General features: G+C 40.7%; 4 protein-coding genes across 4 annotated transcripts; 3 read left to right on the plus strand and 1 right to left on the minus strand.

Moving 5' to 3' along the window:
* Window positions 1-211: 211 nt before the first annotated feature.
* MELLADRAFT_102366 (uncharacterized protein) lies at window positions 212-1,117 on the plus strand (the record flags this gene model as incomplete). The annotated part of the gene is made up of 4 exons (XM_007404991.1): window positions 212-283; window positions 589-678; window positions 757-858; window positions 941-1,117. The coding sequence occupies 4 exons, from the start codon at window positions 212-214 to the stop codon at window positions 1,115-1,117; spliced, it is 441 nt and encodes a 146-aa protein (XP_007405053.1).
* Window positions 1,118-11,682: 10,565 nt separating this feature from the next.
* On the plus strand, window positions 11,683-12,737 carry MELLADRAFT_90923 (uncharacterized protein; the record flags this gene model as incomplete). Its single annotated transcript, XM_007404992.1, has 3 exons — window positions 11,683-12,199; window positions 12,263-12,654; window positions 12,714-12,737. The coding sequence occupies 3 exons, from the start codon at window positions 11,683-11,685 to the stop codon at window positions 12,735-12,737; spliced, it is 933 nt and encodes a 310-aa protein (XP_007405054.1).
* Window positions 12,738-15,076: 2,339 nt separating this feature from the next.
* On the plus strand, window positions 15,077-16,316 carry MELLADRAFT_59586 (uncharacterized protein; the record flags this gene model as incomplete). Its single annotated transcript, XM_007404993.1, has 4 exons — window positions 15,077-15,145; window positions 15,231-15,650; window positions 15,924-16,036; window positions 16,118-16,316. The coding sequence occupies 4 exons, from the start codon at window positions 15,077-15,079 to the stop codon at window positions 16,314-16,316; spliced, it is 801 nt and encodes a 266-aa protein (XP_007405055.1).
* A 1,530-nt stretch (window positions 16,317-17,846) lies between these two features.
* MELLADRAFT_102368 (uncharacterized protein) lies at window positions 17,847-18,729 on the minus strand (the record flags this gene model as incomplete). Its single annotated transcript, XM_007405264.1, has 5 exons — window positions 17,847-18,082; window positions 18,156-18,260; window positions 18,332-18,404; window positions 18,543-18,574; window positions 18,699-18,729. 5 exons carry the CDS (start codon window positions 18,727-18,729, stop codon window positions 17,847-17,849), a joined length of 477 nt encoding a protein of 158 aa, XP_007405326.1.
* Between the last annotated feature and the right edge of the window lie 1,687 nt (window positions 18,730-20,416).

Genomic DNA, 20,416 nt, shown 5'->3' on the forward strand with positions numbered 1-20,416 from the left:
AAGTGTGTGGATCCGGGATTGGTTTGAAAGTTGATCACTTGAACGCATTGCTGCGAATTGACGTGAACCAGCAGTGATCCTCATCTCACAACAACCTGAGGCAATACCATCTATTCCAACCCAGAACCTCAAGTGCCCCTACACCAAGTCATTCATTGTACTTTTCTCGTATCGATATGTACATTGCCGGTTGAGTCCTATCAAAAGCGAAATGGTCAAACTGGCATTTGCGGATAATGAATGTGTTTTGTGTTATCGTGGACCTTTAATTTATGAAGCTAAGGTGAGTTGAACAGATTGTGCTGAAAGATATCTAAAACCATCATCTCACGTCTTTAATCCATCATGTCTGAATTGGTTATTGCTCTCAATAAGGTCCTCAAAGCTGAAGATTGAAAAGCTGATGGAACTTCACCATCCAAAAAAGGGATATATTATTGGGTATATTACAAAGGATGGAAACAATCATGGGATGAATGGGTACCAGAAGATAGATTATCAAAATCAAATGAAGAGAACTTAAGGAAACAAGAAGAATTAAATGAAGCTTGAAGACTTAAAGATATTCCTGAGACATTGATCATCAAGCATAAGTTAGGGATTGGATCAAGTTTAGATAAGGGTAAGAAACCCGAACAAAGAGGTACGAAAAAGAGTAGAGATATTGGGATTGAAACTGTACAGGGTTTTGTTTTATCTGTCCATCCATTTTTATGTATTGGATTACTCATTTGACTTCTTTCTGGACGTCTTAAGGAGGAAGAACCTTCAAAAAGACCCATTATTCGGATCATGATCTTAGAACCGTTAAAGTTACAACAAGTAGACAATTGGGAAGCAGTGAGATGGAAGAATCAAGTAAGACTATAATCCTATAAGCCCTTCTTTGCTATCTTGGTGTCATCAAACTGATCTGAAGACTTTTGATTTCTTAAACCAGGTTGTCACACTACCAAGAAATCTGACAGTTAGTATGATCTTTCAAGAATATGAAACATACGAATCCAAATCAAAAACTTTATCAATATCCAAAAATCTACTACATGAAGTATTAGCCGGAATCAAAGTTTACTTTGATAAAGCTCTTGGTCATTATTTATTATATCGATATTTGTAAACGGCCTGAATCAGAGAATAAATTAATGAGTGATATTTAGGGTGCAGAACATTTGCTACACTTGTTTGGTTAGTCATCTTTCTGTCTTTCTATCTTTGTGTTCTTAAATTGGTTTGTGGGTCTGAGCAAATGACTGTCTTGTTGCCTTTAAGCCAATCTTTCTGAGATGATCTCACATTCTCCAATGGAGCCAAATGTAGTAGTGATTGTTCGCAAACATATCTCAGACATGTTAGAGCAAGTGTTTGTCTAATTGTCCCTACAAATTCAACTCATTTTTCATGCTTGAATTTACTTTCAAAATCAGATGGATGGTACAGGAGCAGAAATGACCATTTTATACTCCCTACAATGTCAGCTCACCAGCGTATAAAAATATCAACTGAGCCATGTGATATGACTTTGTAGATTGGCCCAAGAACGTTCAAGATAGCGTACTACCCTTCATTCCCTCAATTGATCTATCAGCTCTCTAGCTCCAGGAGAACTTGTGGCTCGATCACTTATCTCATCAGGTCTTCCTGATATTGGACTAAACTCTTGACATGATATTTGTTTAGGATCAGATAAGGTAAGGGGTTTTGTATAAACCCCTTTTGGGTATGAAGTCAAAGTTTTTGTTGGAATTGACATTCTTGAACATATAGGTCTCAGGTTCAGCTTATATCTTTACACGAGATCGTTCTGTTCATCATGGTACAATGCTAATCAACTCAAACTTATCTCAACTCAAAGATTTCCTGAAACCTAATCAAGTGAGCCTTATCCTTCCTTGGCTTTGTCTATGACTTAAGCTTCTAATCTGAAACTCTACAGTCTCAAATTGTTTCTAGAGCCACTGATTTGATTCGATTGCCTGTGACTAATCTTAGTAGCAGGTTCAGTAATCTTAACGATTTGACTTTTACAAGCTCACTTATTCAAATGTTTTAGGAAACATATTATCCTACCCTTGATCCTGATTTCAGCCAATAGTATGTATTCTGCTTTAATGATTCCAATCACTAATTAGGTTTTCTGATATTGCTCAACTTGTACCTTAGGTTGTAAACTCTGAGCAACTTGAACAGGACATTGTGATTGAAGATGAGATGAAAGAACTACAGGTTTGTCCTTCTTTGGATGATCTCCTCGCCCCTCCTTACAATCTGTCCCGAATACTAATTTTTCAAATCAAAGATCAAAAATAATTCTAATGATTTCAAAGCTGATGTAAAACAAAATACATACAAAGTAATTGATTTTTATGAATTCAAGTGGAGTAGGATCCTTGAATAATGAGCCCTTGAGGTTTCCTTTGAATTTCAACCTCTTGGTTTTTTGGTAGTCTGGTCTTGAACTTATTTTCCCAACCAAAGCTGAGTAGGTTTTTCTTGTTGGAGGAAGGGTTATATCAAAGTATAATAAAGTTCTTCTCAAGATACTGAATTCTTATAAGTGAGAACGTTCAACAATATCTCAGTATCATAAGGGATTATCTTGCTGTCATTTAGAGACATTTGCATTGTGACTTTTTTTGTAAGATGTGCATTTCAGCTGATCATGTTTTTGTCACAAGTTACTGAAGGATATGTTGAACCTTTGACATGTACCAGTTTTGGTGAGCACTTTGAGAAACATCACAGGAATCTAGGGCACTTTTGGCCTATGTGTTTAAGATAGGTATGATCCCAAATGGGGTACATCATCATCCTCATTGGTGAACTATGCTCAGCTGCCTGCTACACAATGCCTGTTTGATTCAAGCTAATGCAGTCAGCTGAGTAAATATGTGTCATTGTCAGTGACCTGATAAGTAATTTCTTTCTCTTTGCCTGACTGTGACTTGTGCTTCAATTCATTCAATTGTAAGGATTATACCATTTTAATTGTAAGGGCGGGCGGGCCCGTCTAAGGTCTAGTGTAATGTATCAATCAATCACTTTAACTTCACCAGGTTGAGTAAAAAAGTAGTAGTAAGAGCACATGCTTTGTGATCAAATACCCAATGAATTTATAGTAAATTGTCAGAATTTATATTCATAAGTGAAAAAGAAAGCTTACACGGGTGCAAGAGATGGTGAGAAGCCAAGCTTAGAAAGTATGAGAAGATGGTATCACTACACCAAATCAATAATATACCATGGAGTTTAGAAAAGTCAAGATGTAGAAAATTCTCAGAAATGCATGAGAGGTAGGAAAAATTCAAAGAAAATATGGTTGAATCAGTCTTTGATTTCCCATCATCTTGCATATTTTTACATATTTTTACCTTGAGTTTTGAAGATGTTACATAGAAAAATGATTTTGGGGTGTATTTGGTCAGAAACTCAAATTTTGTCCAAAACTACCCCGGCTTGGGCAGAAACTTTTCAACAATCACAAATACAACAATTTTCTTTCAATCAAACTGGCAGTTGCGCATTATAAAAGCCACATACTGGATCTACAGTTTCCATTTGGATGCTAAAACCCTTGCGGAACAGATTTATAAGCTTTTCTAGCTTTACTGTTGAGGACGGTGATTGCTGTGCCTTCTTCATTTTTGGACACACACCACTCATTCTGATGTGTATCTGGTAAGTTAAACATGCAGCTTTCAGAATGGGCAGATATTCCAGATGTTGACACAAAGTTGACAATTTTATTGGTCTCACAAGGTTAATGCCTCCATGACTGCCAGTTTTGGACGTAAACTGAGTTTCTGACCTGATATACACTGCTGCCGTAAAAATATTTAAAATTATGCAAAATGATGGGCACACACAGGGGAATGCAACCCTTATTTTTCCATATTTTTTTGACCCCTTCTGCCTTGTGTATAATTTTCTATGTCTTTTTAATTTTCTAAACTCAGCGGTAAATTTGCAATCTGGTATAGTGTATGTCTGTCCACAATGTGGTTGTCTGAGTATCTTAAGGTGGTCCAAAATCCACTTCACACTCAACCATGCACAGAGACTAATGGTAATGGCACTTTGTCAAAGACTGATACCTACTTAGGCAGGAATAGCAGCGGTATCAGGCCAATGTGAGCTGCTGATGCGGCGCCCGCCGCCCAGATGTGCTAGTTCCTTTATAATGAGATGGGTATCAGTGTTGTACAAGGTGGATCAAGTTATAAATCCTGTGTCATAACTCATTTCATTGTTTTTTCTCTATCTGCTTACTTCAGCAAATGACATATCTGGCGGTTTTCATAGCATTCTCAGCGTCCGAGGTGTTTTTTTGGAGTTTTTGACCTATTCTGTGCAACCTTATACCACCGACCTTCCTTACAAATGTCAAGAGCCAATGCTGTCCCATCTTGACGGCATCAAACCTCTTGATGTCTAGCAGCAGTACCCAAGCTCAATCAAGAAAACGAAGAGGGAGTAGACAACATAAAAGACCTGATGCAACAAATCTTACTAGGAGAAATTATGGGAGTAACAAAAGAACTTACCATTTGGATGACTCACTATTCTGAGGATGTCAAATCAAAGCTAGTGATACCTGTTATTGCTTGCATCTTTCTGCATAACCCAGTGACTCATTGATTTCCTAAACAGACTAATGTACCTGGCTTTGTAAGAGGAAGGGCTTGCGGTTGTGGAAGAGGTTGAGGATTCAGCCCATATCACAGGCCGCATTAGACCATCCATGACAATCTAATTAAAAGATTCAATCAAGAATCAAAACAGAAATCTCATAACTGTTTTGATTCCTGATCTATTTCATACAAGTCAAATTCCTTCTGAAACTGATTTGTGGAATATATATACAAACGCATGGAGAATGAGAAAAAAGCCTGCATTAGGCAATCAATCTGCAGCACTGCACGGGACTTGAGCACAAAGCGGAGCATTTGCGGTTCAAGAACCGTGCAAGTACACTTATTTTAAGTCCTTTATCTTAGATCAATGACAAGCTTCTTTTTTCCTACTAGTTTGTTCAATTGTTGGAGTCAATCCTCTGAAAGCTTACAACCGGAAAATAAAAATGAAGTGACAATGTCTAAATCAAGGAGAAGTATGGGCAAATGGGTTAGTCATTCCCTCCAGATGATTCTGATTATCAGAATCCGGCCGACCTTCTCTGCCCTAGCATCAAACCATTTGTCAGCATTTGAAAGATCCATTCCTCCTCCAAGTTGTATCAACAGTTGAAGCGACCCGCTTCGAAAAGCGGATGCGGGGCGGTACGCCCCGCAGCCGCTACATATGCTAGGGGGCTGAGTTTCCAGGCGACCCGCTGCCGCTCTTCCTTTGAAATTCAGTCCCGAGCGGGTCGGATCATTAGCGCGGCGGGTCAAATAAGTGCCCCGCAGCCACTCTCAGAGCAGTATGTAGCGGGTCATGTCAGATAGACAGATCTCAAGCTGCTGCCACTATCAGACCATCACTCGACATCCCATCTCTCCGATACAACACCTTCCCTCCACTATTTCTGCAGATAAACACGCCATAACCCAACCATCGCCAAGGAACCCCTTCGAATCCTGGCAAAAAACCTTCTGATATGTGCGATATCGCACTTAGTTTCTGGCCAAATCTTCACCAAACCAACGCTCTCAATATCCCAACAGGACTATTTGGTATGTCATCTAACCCTTTCTTCCATCTTATCTTACTTCTAGTCCAAAGCTAAACTGACATCAGCCCTTATCTTGGATTTGATTGCGACCACCCCAGAGCGGATCGAGGCTGCTTATGACCTTCTTCGATTCTATATAAGGTGAGCAAGCATCCATTTTTGTTTTCCCCTGGAGCACGCGCACCATTATATATCCATATATTCATATATCTATATATAAATCCACAGTTTTCATTCTTATCAACCTTTTTATCATCTTTCTCCGTTTTTGATCCCAAATATCGAAAAGATTAATATAAATATGGCCTCGGATTCCCAACTTGCTCCTCCATCGTCTGGCCCTGTTCTTTGTCCATGTAGTCCTACTGCTCCTAGACCCGGCTATGTGATCCAGTCCCCTGACTCAAGACTCTCCGTTCAACGTCCTTCAATTGATAACAGTGATAGTGATTTACCACCCGATATCAATCTTGATAGTTCTTTTGACAATTCCGAACCCACCCTCAACGAATCTGATTTCGAGTCTGTTGTTGAGATCACCCAAGCCGATGACTTTTTAGCAATGTTACCAAAAAAGAAGAAGAAGTTGAAACCGAAGAAATCTCGCGCCGAGGGTCGGCCCAGAGGCTCTGGTGCTTCAGCAGGCCTATCTCGAGCTCCAGCCAAGAAGCCCAAGAAGGCGGTTGGCATACCGGTACTTCATTTTTCATTTTAAATCTTCATTCGTATTTTTTATTTTACATCTTCATCCGTGATTGTTCACAGCTGACTAATCAAGATTTCCTTCTATACCTCTTAGGCTGGAATACCAACTTGTATCGATATTAATCAGGACTCCTCTGAGATCGAAGTTGTCGAGACTCCTGGTGTTCGTCGTGCGCAAAAAGGCCGGGTCTCCCATTTGCTTGAGTACTACCATCCGCCGACTCATATTAAAGGCGAGGTAAGTGACTCAATCCTCTCATCCCAATTTGAACTTCTAACTAATTCGTTTACTTTGTTTTTCTCTTCCTCCTTCTTTTTTCAAACTCCAGAAAGGAAATGATCCGCGTTCTTTCCAGTGTCGGTGGTGCAAAGGCACGTTCATACATGGCCTTCGCACTTACTATAATCTCTACGCTCACCGTGATGGCGCCAAGGGGCGTTCCTCCTGCCCTCGACGATCTCTCGCCATCCAGTCCGGCTGCGATCTTCCTATCACCTGGGCTCAAGAGCATGCAGCAAACGCCACTGCTTCCAATGAAGTAGCCGGTCAACCAACCCTTGACTCCTTCCTGTCACAGGCTACCTTTAGTGTTGAGCTGTGCAACACCGTATTGGTGATGTGGGTTATGAGACAAGCACTTCCCTTTAATAGATTCTACGACGTTCCTCTCCGCGCGGCTTTCAAGCTCGCAAATCGTCGTGCTGATTTAAGGACGCCCACCTGGGCTGCTGGTGTGGCAAATGACTTGTACAAGAGCTTGAGCTCAGCAGCGATCGCTTCAGTCTCAGTAAGTCAATCTTCTTCCGAAAAAGTCCTTTCCCATCTCTTTATCTAACCATGACTTGTTTTTTTAATATGAAAATAGTGCAAAGTTTTCCCTCCAACATGACAGTTGGACTACGAAAGGTAATCGATATGCATTCATAGGAGTTTTGGCTAACTTCATCGACCAGGACTGGGTGTATAGAACTGTTCACCTCACTTTAAAACTTTTTGCATGGAACAAATTCGGCTTTCTCTTGGCGCAACCAGTGGGACGCTTCCTGATAAAGCATGGCCTCCATCAAAAAATAAGTTTTTTTCATTTTTCTGTTCATTCTATTGTTCTAATAGCGTTGCCTAAAAACTAACATCTTTTGATTTGTATTTCTCTCTATTACATGATAGGTCAGGCAATGGATTCCGGTTCGTCTAACAATACGATGGCACGGGAAATGGAGGTTATGTTCTCCGAGTGCAACGATCCCGTTGAATGGGACTCGGCGCCAAATCACGTCCGCTGCTACGCCCACAAGCTAGGCTTGGTGGTCAAGAAAGGTTTGAAAGTCCTTGGACTTGCAGCTGGACATGTCAAGCCAACTACCCCTCCTAACACTTCCGTGCCCGTCCCCATTGTGACTCTCAACGACGACTTGACCGAGGATGCAGTCAACTATGATTCCTCTGATGATGATGAAGACACCCTCAATTCACAAGCTGGCGCCGGCGCCAGAACATCGACTGATGAAGATGAAGATCCCGATGATTATCCATCATACAAAGATGATCCGACTGACGGATGCATCGTTGTTAAGGGTGCCATGAAGGTAATCTCTCTCGCTTTCATCTCTATCTTTATATATTGATGTCTTGCATAGCTGACATCAACATCTCTCAGTTGAAGGATTTCAACGCGTTACTTACACCTAGCAATGCCCGGCAAGGCGAGTTCAAAGCACGCGCCAAGCAGATGAACTATCATGGACCCGGACCGATCGCTGGTTGGGGAGTTAGATGGAACATTGATCTTGCAATGTATTCGGCGCTGGTGGCCGCTCGCGACGTAAGTTTGATTCATCTAAGGCATACTAACTTTTGGACTGACCATTCTATTTATTCTTAGGTTGTCGATTCAATCCTCATCGCTGACCGCAAAACCAGATACTATGGTGGTATCATGATGTCAATGGATGAATGGGACGCTGTGGAATCTTTATGCAAGATCTTAGAGGTAAGTCTTTGTTTCTTTGTTTCTTATGTTTTTTCAATAGTTTGATACTTGTTGACATACCTGTTGTTCAGGTTTTTCGTATTTCAACCAAACACATGGAAGGAAACACTATCACCGGTTCCATGATGTTGGCCGAGTACCTCCGAGTCATTCAATCCCTGAACAACACTTGCACCACAACTACCTTCCATAGTCTTGTCCGCATGATAGAAGTCATGTTATCCCAGCTCACAGTCTACCAGGATGAAGCTTTATCCTCCGACCTGGTAATCGTGGCTACTGTCCTCAACCCAAAATATCGACTTCGATTTTTCAAGCTGCACTACGCAGATTACGCTGGACGAGCCAAGCGCCTCATCGAAGAGGTGTTTGAATCTACCTTGGAAAGTTGGCCAGTCACCCCGGCCTCTACCCCAGCTCCAACTCCCTCTCCCAGTGCGAATGCCATTGTTGATCACTTTGACATTTTTACCTCATCTGCCCTTCAAACTTCGGAATCCGTTTGGTCAAGTGAACTTGAATCTGATCTTCAGGGCAATAATCTGATTGTCCCTGGACAATCAGAACTGCTTTGGTGGAAGGTGTGTCTCATTTCCAAGTATCTTGATTGATTTGAAACTTACTCATCCACTTTTATTTGATTGCAACAGGAAAACACGCCCAATTTTGAAGTACTTGCTTCACTTGCCCGCAACTACCTCACGATTTCTGGTACGACCTGCGCACAGGAACGCACCTTCTCTTCGGCGGCTGACGTTGCCGTTCCTGGACGTGGCTCATTAAAACCAAAGACCATCTTGCGGGCTGTTGGATGTAGGGAATGGCTGCGATCAGGTATCAAGACCAATGACAAGTTTTCTGAAAGCCTTGCTTATCTGGAGTTGTTTGAAAAACACGCACAAACCAAACAATCTCAGATCATCTTATTGTGAATCTGATCATTGTGCTTATCTCTCTGTTTTACTTATCTTTCTTTACTTTATCCAGTCACTTAGTTATCTTATCACTTTTTGCCTATCACTTTCTGTTCTTTTGCTGCTTGTCTGTCTCCTTACTTTGTCTTTTTTTACTATTTTACACTCGTTAATTTCCTAATCTGACTTTTTTTCATTTACTTATATTTCTTGTCACTCTTTTATATCTGATTTACATATGATACTTGATTTGTTTTTCTTATATCATATTGTACATACATTTTCCTTGCGGTGTTGACATTTGAAAAAAAAATTGTGTATAAACTCTCGCCTCGTGCCGCCCCCTTACCCTAAAAAATGATAAAGCGGAGCAAGAGCGCGTCCAATAGGCGCCGCGCTACATCATTCATGTAGCGGGTGTTTTTTAAAAGCGGATCGAGAGCGCTGTCCTCTGTAGCGGTATCCCGCCCCTCTACACAAAACCCGCCAAAAAGCGGATCAAAGCGGGTCGCTTCAGGTGTTGGTTGTATGTGACCTCTCCAAGAGTGTATTGCTCTTGCAGCTTTGTGATCCAAAGGTCCGAGCTTGATCAAATGAGTTCCTACCAGCCTCTACCGGCTGACTGATATGAAAATGAGCTTGGAACCTGTTAAATCATTGGACTAGCGTGAAGTGGCCAAATCTGACAACAAAGATAAGTTAGTTTGAAGTTGGTCAGGTCACTTCAAGTCTAAAGAGCCCAAGTGGGAGGAGAGATTAGTAAACATGTGACACACGGGTTATGGGTGGTGGGTTGTTTCACAGGTATAAAACAGTTAGAAAAGGTTGTGAAACATCTGGGTCTCAGCAACTGAGACTCAGTCTTGGACCTCTCAATAGCCCTATTTTCTATAAAGCTTAGAGGAATGGCTGAATGTGCATGGCTAATCATTGATACTCATTGAGTTGCTGAGCTTCTCAGATGAAACATATTTGCAATGCAGTCTGGATGCAACTGTGAGGCTCTGACCCTCCTCGACATTGAGGGGGGATCTGGTGGTCCTTGTGTTAGCTTGTGGGTAAGATTTTCTCATTTCTCTTTGGATATCAGCTTGTCTTAACAACTCTGCAGTTGTTTGTAATTCCTCAATTGAGCTTTCTCTTCTATATTGAACATTTTCAATATGAGGCTCAACTAGTGAATTAAGTACTTGCAACTGGTGCTGTAGTCTCTCTTCTAGGAGGACAATGTACTGCTTCTGGTTGTCTCATATGTGGTGGTGTCATTCTCAGAAAAGGTGTATCCTGCCTCTTTGAGTTATCCACTACATGTCTTTTGTACGGAATGCAACATGTGCCAAAGTGACAACTTGAAATTTTGAAAATTGAAATATCAGAATCCCCGGGTCAGAAATTGACAAAACTGGAATAAACACCAGATTTAACCCCAATACTGGTCTGAAACCCCCGGTATTGGGGATAAAACCTATCTTTCTGCCAGTTTTCACAGGTTTCAATCCACAAATCAAATATCAACCACTGACTTGGCATTTTGGCACAAATAATACATGAAAATTTCAAGAAATCAATTTTCATCATGTCAAACTTCACATATGTATAAAACAACAAAACCCAATACCTAACCGTACCACAAGTTCACCTTTTGGGTAAATGCACACCCATCAAAACCTAATGTGATCATTACTACAATCCCTACAGAGTCAACCAGAGAGAAAACTTACAACCAATCACTATCAGCTTTCACCTATTCCACAAAGGCTAACTTGTCAAACCAACTCAACACCATCCGACTCACATACAACCCTTCTTTTCACACCGCATCATGAACAACACACAGCATTCTCAATGTGCCCTATGTCCCTCAACTCTACGCTCTGGAGAACTCAGGATCTGTAGACCTTGCCTAGAGTCAAACTTGGAGCATTCCAATGCTCAAAAACCAACCCGCTTGCAATCTCAGTCTTCAACCTGTCCTCCTGCTCCTAATATTGCCACTGCTAGAGCTGCAGCCCAATCAATCATTGCAAAATCCGTCTCTACTGGCTCTCATGTCAATTCACTGCATCAAAAGAAGGCAGACCGGGACACTTTCCGAGCTCAAGCTAGTAGCAAGCGAATGTATGGTCACCCAGAAGCCCCGAAACCAGCACCCTTTTCTACACCAGCTGGGCGTGCATGCTCTGTTGGATGGATGTTTCAGTACAACAACAAGCATCACACCCACAGTTTGGTCCGTGGAATTGTTAATGTCAATAGGAATCTTAGATCTATCTTAGCCCCAACAAAGAAAGCGATTTTTGACCTTTGGGACCACACACCGGTATCTGACAACAAATATCCTCAACCACCTCTTGAATACAATCCTCAATGGTTTTCTCTGGCCAAGCCTGGCAAAGGTAAAATGCCACCCTGTATTTTGCACGATGATGAAGTCCTTGGTAATCACCTAGACACCACCAAAGGCGAACCAGCTTTTGAACTTATCTTCCTTGCTGAAAGGTATTATTCCACCCATCCCAATATTGTGAGACCTCTCACCTCAGTGACTACGGCTAAGACTAAAAGAGGCAAAAGAAAAGCTTCAGAAGAATTGACCATTTCAGATCAGGAGCTTGACGATTACTTCAGTAGTGACAGTTCTCTCGGTACTGCTAGATATTCATTGAGCAAAACCACCAGAAAGAAATCCAAGTCGACCCCTTCAACTTCTACGCGAATCACCTCACCACCCCTAACCCGCACCAAAAGGGCTACAACCTCAAAGTTGAACCAACCTGTCAGGCCTTTTAAAAGTCAGACCATTAATAATAGCTTAAGCTCTCTACCACCACTTTTCACTCCTCCGCCCAACATGAGGCACTTAAATGCAATTGATGAAAGAGCACAAATCACAGAGGTAGTACCACCAAATCACACACGTAAGTGAAAGCTCACTGCTCTGAATTCTCAACAAAAATCTGACATTCCATTTTTGTTTGTAGTTGTAGCCTTTGATTTCCGTGCACCCATGGACATTCCTGCCTTTGGGCAAAACTTTCCAATGGCTGCACCACTTCCATCTAATCCAACATCAGATGGTTTTATTGACGGAAAGAGATTACACATGCAATCTAATTCCAAAGGAAAGCCTGAATGGAAGGCAGTTCAGTATTATTTCAAGGTTGATGAGAGTATAAAAATTGGTGAAGGTGGTTTCAGGATATGCTACAAAGCCTTTCGAAAGGATGCAACAGGTGATGTGAAACCTATGGTGGCTAAAAAGCAGATGGTTTTGCCCTACTGTAAATCTGTGCTGGATGTTCACAGAGAATCCGGTGGAACTTATGCTGCGGTCGCAAGTGTTATTGAGCAATTCAAGCAAAAGGCATTGGAAGTTGATAGGATCAAGCTCTCCCCTCATCTAGCAAGAATAATTGGCGACATACGTGTAAGTCTAGGAACCAGTTTGATGTCTAGTATGATACTAACCATATTGAATATCTCAGATTGTAAATAACTTTCCAGTCTACTCGGGGAGAAGTATGAGTCCAGATTCAGCATATTTCTTCAAAGAACTGCTTGATGTCAAGAATTATTGCAAATATACTAGCAATGTCAACTTTGAGACTTGTGGACCAGAAGGTGACATGACTCATGATGTGATGCACCCACTGACTCATTGGTCATACCAATACTATAGTGGCAAGCGGATAGTTGCTGACCTGCAAGGGGTAGGAAGTGTCCTTACTGACCTATTGATTGTGTATGATAGTTTGTAAGTCCCACTCCTTATTACTAATCCGTCTGATAGTAAGTAGCTGAGTATTTGACTATTGCATTGAACAGGTTAACTTGGAGTGAAGGAAATACAGGAAAGAAGGGTTTGAGAAACTTTAAGGACCAACATAAGTGTGGTCAAGTATGTGATTTAATGGGTTTAGTGTGTCTTCCAGACTCTAAGGACTCTGATGATGAAGTTGAGATACTATATGGTAAATCTGCCTATCAATCTCACGTTCCACCAGGGACTCAAAAGTATTAGTAGGGTCACATACTCTTTTTAATTCATTTTTAAACATACTATTGAGATAAAGAAAAGAAATCATTGTAAATATTTTAGAACAGAACCGTGTGATTGGTGATATGAGTCAATCTTCCTTTCCAGCTGCTCATCATAATCCAGCAATTGTAGGATGGTATCTTTCCCAAGCGTCATCATCCATATCCCCCCTCATATCCATGATATTATTCATTGCTTGTACAACTGCTGATGTGATTTGAGAGCAAGAAGCATAGGCCACCACATGCTGACCATCAAGACTTATAATGGTCCCACCTGATTTCTCAACAGTCCTAGCTTCATTTTTCTGCCTTGTAATTGCTGCTTTTGAAGTTGTCAAATTTTTTTGCTCTTCTAGTGAAAAAAGTGCGTGACTAGTGTAATGATTAACATCAGTGACCCAAATCAGCTCTACCAAATCTGCTGCATTGATATCTATCTTAAACTCAAAATGCCCAACCACCATGATAAATTGAGCACCAACTTCAGGATGTTCCTTCTGGACATACTTCCCAGTCTTCTGTTCTTCCAACAATTCTTCTGCCATTTGGGCTCGCAGTGCCAATCGTCTCTCTGGTGAAATGATATTGGCTATAGACATGTTGATCAGTCAATTAAACACATCTTGACAAGTAGAATACAAAGAAAACTCAACATGTGTAAGCATCAATCAAACAAAAGAACCCAGATGCAAACCCAGTGGCATCAAAGTCACAATGTGGGGCATTGCGGAAGCCGCCTGAGGTCACAATGGTACTTGACCCAACAAACACCTGCCCATTGGACGACTTTGTCCATTCCTTAGTCCCAGGAACTGGTTCTCTGGAAGCCCAAGAAGGAGCACAAGTTTTGATTTCAACTTCCCTATTACTTTCATATGCATGTAAGCAGAGAGAGGAAGTCCTTTCTGCCTGGAAGTTATGAACCCATGGTAAATCATCTTGCCGCATTTCATCATCCTTAAGTTTACCAAAGTCACCGCTAGTGCTAGAATTCTGTGCAAAAGGACCTGTAAATCAGTCACGGTAGAGTGAACCTTGAGGTTCAATTGCAAGAAGAAACATCTCTACTTACTAATTTTCTTTCCGTACTTGTGTTTGCCAACTTGTCTGGTAGACCGGAAACCAAATCCCCTCATTTTACCTTGCCTTTCTTCCTCAGGCAGAGCCATAACCGCATGATTGTCCGGGACGTTTCCTCTACTCTCCGCATGTAAATGCATGGTTCTAATAGCTTGACGGAAATCCTCCCAGAGCTGGATTGATGATGGATCAGTGCTAGAAGGATCCTACACAGTCCATCTTATTGTCAGCATATCATATCATCATAAATATTAAAGGAGAACCATCAATTCGAACAAAACCTGACAAAACCCCTCCCCCGCCTGAAAATTTGTTAGTTTTGACCAACCGATTTTCCCCACTCTCAATGACACTATTCCCTCTGACACTCACCCTTGGAGTCATATCTATAACCATTGCTTACTCTATCTGACTATTTTGCACCTCGTCAGCTATTTGTTAACCCTACTCACCCGTCATTCACTCCTTGAGTACCACGTAACTTACAAATTCATTATCTACTGGCTTGCGTTTATTATTGTGACAGATACTATGGTTATGGATTGGCGTGGAGAAAGTCTAATGTGGTCCATAAGTACAAATCCTTGACTTCTCGGAACCCATCATTTACAACTTATCCGTCCTCCTCATCTTTTGATCGGCCACGTTAAACTTACTATATTCTATGCTACGTAATGTCCGACATTGCAGCCATAATCAATCACGGGATCTATGTATCTGGCAATTTCGAAGTCAAAGATAAAGTACGGTACCCCCTTTGTTTTGCTTCCCATTCGTATTTCAATGTTCACAATCAGCCTTCATTATCTGACCTAATTTTTTGAATAGACAAATCCAGTAAATCGTTCCGAACCTGAAGGTGGAATTTACAACCTGACGATCAGTTGTGGTGGGGTTAACCGCGAGAACACCAAGCTTTATCAAATCCAAGCTTATGCCGTTGAACCAGTCCAGATTCCACTGTTTGTTAAAGGCGTATACTTCTTACGAGGTCCCTTTTTCCCTAAGAATAAAGTCAATACTACCTTTGACTCCCTCATTTTTGAAGGCGAGGATCACCCTTTCGTTGGTACTGGCTTATCTTACATGGGCAGCTTTGTTGACTCAGTCTCTGTCACGGGCACTGGAATTGTGTTCGATATTTGTAATCCAGAAAACTCTTGCTCCCGCAGTCCGGCGGACATCCTGAGCTCCACAGACAACATTACCAAAGTCGTGACTGTTTTGCATTCCCAGTATCATCCAATTGTAAGCCTCATTTAAGACCTTTATTGACAATATTCACATTTGTTGACATCGTCAACATCTAGCTGAAAACTGCCGCAGAGTCAAAAGTCGAATATTGGATCACGGCATCCACTAGCTTCTACCCTTCAACAGAAGAAGTTGTGCTTGGTTGTCAATATCAATTTCATGGGTTTATTAAAGATTTCAACGAGAAGACCCAGTGTTATATTATTGTGGTGGGTTTTTTCTACTCCCAGCCTTTTGCCCAAATCAAAGTTAAAAATACCATTACAGGCCAATCAAGTTTCTCTGACAAATGCTGCCCAAGCGAGTAGTTCGTCATACGCAAGTAACAATCTTGAGGTCACCCATACTGCGACCGTCAATTCTCGCAGCACCTTAACTCAGTAAGTTGCTACGCATTCAGTCACACTGGTCCTCATTTTGCTCATGATATATATTAATTTCCCACATGAAAATAACAACAGCTCAGACTCTGACCGCTCCATATTAACCACGAAATCCGTGTCATCATCTACATCTATTTCGTCCCCCATAGTTATTGAAAACCAAAATAAAACAACCCTAATTGCGAAAAAATCATCTCCATCAGTATCTCACAAGCAAAGCCGTTTGGACTCTGAGGAGTTGAGACCCAAAGGTCCAGAACAACTGAACGACATATAATTTGGGACGGAATTAGTCCTGACGTATTATGCCAATTGTTGATAATATGTACTCTATTCCCTCTGTTTTTGCCGTGCTTGCACTAAATGTTTTAAGAAAAGGCATCACTGGAAATTTCACAAATCCTGATGCCCGTGACTTACTCAACTCTATGCTTTAGTTTGGTGTAGATTGAAAAATATGTTAACTCATACTACGCACAGCTCAACATCTCACAATTTGTCTTCTTGGTACTCTATTTAGTTGCATTCTATTTTCTAATTTTGATTTGAGCAGTTCCGATCAACGTGAACCTTTGGTTAAAAATGAGGATCACACCTTGACTTAAGGTGATCTCTTTTGTCACAACTCTGCGAAAGGACATCATATCATTTACATTCAAATTAAATACTTCCCGTGAACGTAAAATTACGGTGGAGAATTACAATTCAACTGTACCAACGTAGCCTCCAGCTAAGTGATTTCTACAGTTGGAAAGTTAGAGTTATCAAGCCCTGCCACCCTTGTTAAAATAAAGCTACCAATTTATGATGAAGTTGAATAAACACCTTCAGAAAACTAAACTAAGTTTTAAATCCAGTCAAATAAACAGTTGCAAATGGTAAAGTAAGTACTTTGGCAAATTCAGTAGGTTCACAACCAGCAAGAATATCACAATTATCCTCAATTATATCTACACAACTAATCATCATCTGCTTAATACTATTCACACGAGACACGAGCAGAAAATTTTTTAACAGAAAGCACATATGACAACTTCCACAAGACATAAATGAAATTAACTAAACTTAGTATATCTATTACGTATTTCAACTACATCATTATGACCCCAATTTTGATTATGAACAATCTCCGTCAATCTGCCAAGTACAAGTGCTGACAAGACAAGGATTTCTTTGTCCTACCACATGTATAAGAACCATGTACCTAAACTGCTCCCAATTGTTCACACATCCACCCTGTTGTTCAACCCAAGTATGACTGACCTCAACCACCAATTATTAAACAGAATAATCTTAGCTCGATACAACCAGATTCTAGCCCACATATCCATGCATAGTCATCCTAAGATGTACATCATTGAATTTTATTAAAGCAGAGCTCCTTATGTGCATTTAGCACTGCTTAACAGTCCTACCATGAATACCAATAGTGCATCCAAGATCTATTCACTACAAAAAAAATCATCTTTTCTCATGGGATTAGAAAACTGGCAGTGACGTAGAAAACTAGCACCAGGGTTTTCTAATCCCATAAGGCTACTTTTTGGGCACATTCTTATGATGGCAATGTACAGCTCTCAAATCATGAACATGGGCGAAAGGATGCCATGAAGTGTTCGACATTGATCCCACTTCGAATCATGGAAATTGTAATCTAACATCCATCATACATAATTTCCTGTATCTATTTCCAACCTAAATAATGTAATACAGATACATCAATGAATGACCGATGCTGCCATGATCAGAGGAAGCAGTTTTATCAATTGCTAACATGAGCCACCTCATTGGCTCTGGTGTATCACTATCATTCATCAGGGTTATAACCATCGCACTCCCCATAGAAACCATCACCACCGCATGCCACTATAAGTTTTTGAAAAGCCTTTCCATGTCCCGTGATCTTGGCATCCAGGATGTGCAAATCTTTTTCAAGGTCGGAATCAACCACCTGAGCTTTCAAAGTTTCGAGCCTGTTGTAGACAACATTGATTTCTTTCTTCGCATCACCTAAAAAACTCAAAAGACGCTCCTTTTCGCTTTCTAAAGGAATGGAAAGTAATTAAGAAGTTAGCATACGAAGTGATGTGCATTCCACAAAGACAACAACTATAACCTTGGAGATCTCGTGATTCCGGACTTAAGAGCAACTTCGCAATCTCTTTCTGGATAGACTCAATTGAGCTTTTGAGCCGAGTGACGCTTTCTTTCAACACCTCGTCTACAAGTGAATTGAATTGTGAATCAAAAAGAATCATAGATAGATTGAGACAGATGAAAGATGATACTCACCTTTCCAAGTTTGATTGTCTTGTTCTTTCTTCGAGGCATTTTCAATGACATCTAATGCGTAGGGTGCAACAAACTGCGACATATCAGGGATAATTTAAAAAGCGATCTTTATAACTATATGTAAAAGGAAAAAATGAAATCACGGATGTCAGATAAGAGATAATATTGAGTGAGATCATCAGGCATAGTCTATAGATGCGTGTTCACTTACTGTAAACACGGAAAAGCAATTTGAAAATGGGTCTGTGAGCGTTGTGGGATGGTGCTTATTTTCTAAGAGAGTTGTTACAAAACATCTGACCTGTAGTGAAGATGAAGAGGAAACGAGGTACACATGTATGTGAATACCTGTGTCCATGGAGCTTACTTGCGATTAGATCAATTGGCAAGTGGGGCATATGGTGATAGAGCGTTATCATCATCATATAAATCAATATTACCAAATTCAACAACAAGCCTCTCGTAAGACTGATAACTGCAAACCTCGATCGACTTTTTACAGTGGTTCTTTTGCACATCTGGACGCCACCCAGTGAAGCCGAAATCGAACCGATGATCTCGCCATCTTATGTATTTTTCTTTTAATTCAATTGTTGAATTCTTGAACAAGTAAAGACGATTAATGTTCCAAATTGAAGGAGAATCACAGCCATAGCGGCGATAAAAGGAGATCAGCAAATGACATGAATTTCAAAGTAAAAGCGGGAAACAGACCAGTTACTTATTTTTGACGATTGAGTGAGTCACTTATCAGAAGGTTGTACAAGGTCTGAGTCCAAGTGTGTAATCAATTTAAACTCGAGTTCATTCCACAAGAAGATAATGTATGAGATCAACAAGAATAGAACAAACAAAATCGTATGATATAGACTATAAACCCGATTGCCTTTGGAGATACGTTTTGCTAATGGAAGGATTCATCTCAAATTATCATGCTTCTTCGATCTCAAATTGTTCACGTATGTCGGTAAGGAATAGATAAGGCAGTAATGGATAGAGAACATAAAAGTACAGTTAGGTAAAAACAAATGAAATCAACATCATTCAAAAGTGCATCAGGTCGAGTGGAAACAAGATATAGAAACTTGCAGCCATGCAAGTCGTGCAAGTTTTGAGGAGATCTTCAATACAAGTATCACTTTCCTTTTGAGATAAAAATCATTTGATCAGGATACTTATAGAGCCAAAAACGATACAAGAATTGATCTTACAAGTTTTACACTTACACATGCTAAGTGGAGTCCTCCTTTAACATGTCCTTGTTGATCCAGTAGTGATAACCTGGAACCAGTTCTTCTTCCTCTGAATTCGGGGCTTCTTCTAATATGAATTTTTGGTATAGGCTGATGTAATTTGGTAGTCGTAGTACTGGTATATTCAAAAACACTTCAGGGTTGTAGGATTGAAGGGTATGTCAAATTACTTGGATGCTAAGTTTCGGGACAAATTTTGAACGAACAGTGCGTGGTCGCTTTGTAAATTGGGAATCAGGGAGTGGAAGATCCGGATTTACGTAATGCTTATAGAGAGCCAATACTTCATCCTTGAGCGCGACTGAAGAGACCTTGGCCCAACGATTAATTTTCATAATGGTATATACAAGCATGGCGATCGTAGTCCTACGGTTAAGTGGATCATAGTCCTCATTTGATCCATCATCAGTCTCCATTGAGTCTTCGGGTGGTGGTGGTGGTGGTAAACAAAAAGGAAGCAACTTGGGGAGTAAATTTCTTTTGAACTTGTCCTTCAAAATATCCTTATTTTGAGTGGGGCGAGCACTAGTTTCGTGATCAAAATGATACATTATGGCGTAATACTTGAGCTTTGTAAGCTTGTATGTGCTGTTTGTCTCCCAGTCGTGGTTCAAGAATAATGCTAAGTCCGAGGTGAGTGATTTGACTTTACTGTATAATGGATGGCCAGTGAGGTCAACAGCATCGGAGCTCGCATTTGGATTGGTGGGATCCGGATTTGCTGATGGTGCAGATGGACGACGATGCGGAAATGATCCTTTTGGTGGGGTGATCTTGCCTTGAGCTGATATCGGGTTCATCTTGACCTTGCTTTCATTGATTGCTGATCCAC

The sequence above is a fragment of the Melampsora larici-populina genome (genome assembly GCF_000204055.1).
Source record: "Melampsora larici-populina 98AG31 unplaced genomic scaffold MELLAscaffold_3, whole genome shotgun sequence".
NCBI lineage: Eukaryota > Fungi > Basidiomycota > Pucciniomycetes > Pucciniales > Melampsoraceae > Melampsora > Melampsora laricis-populina.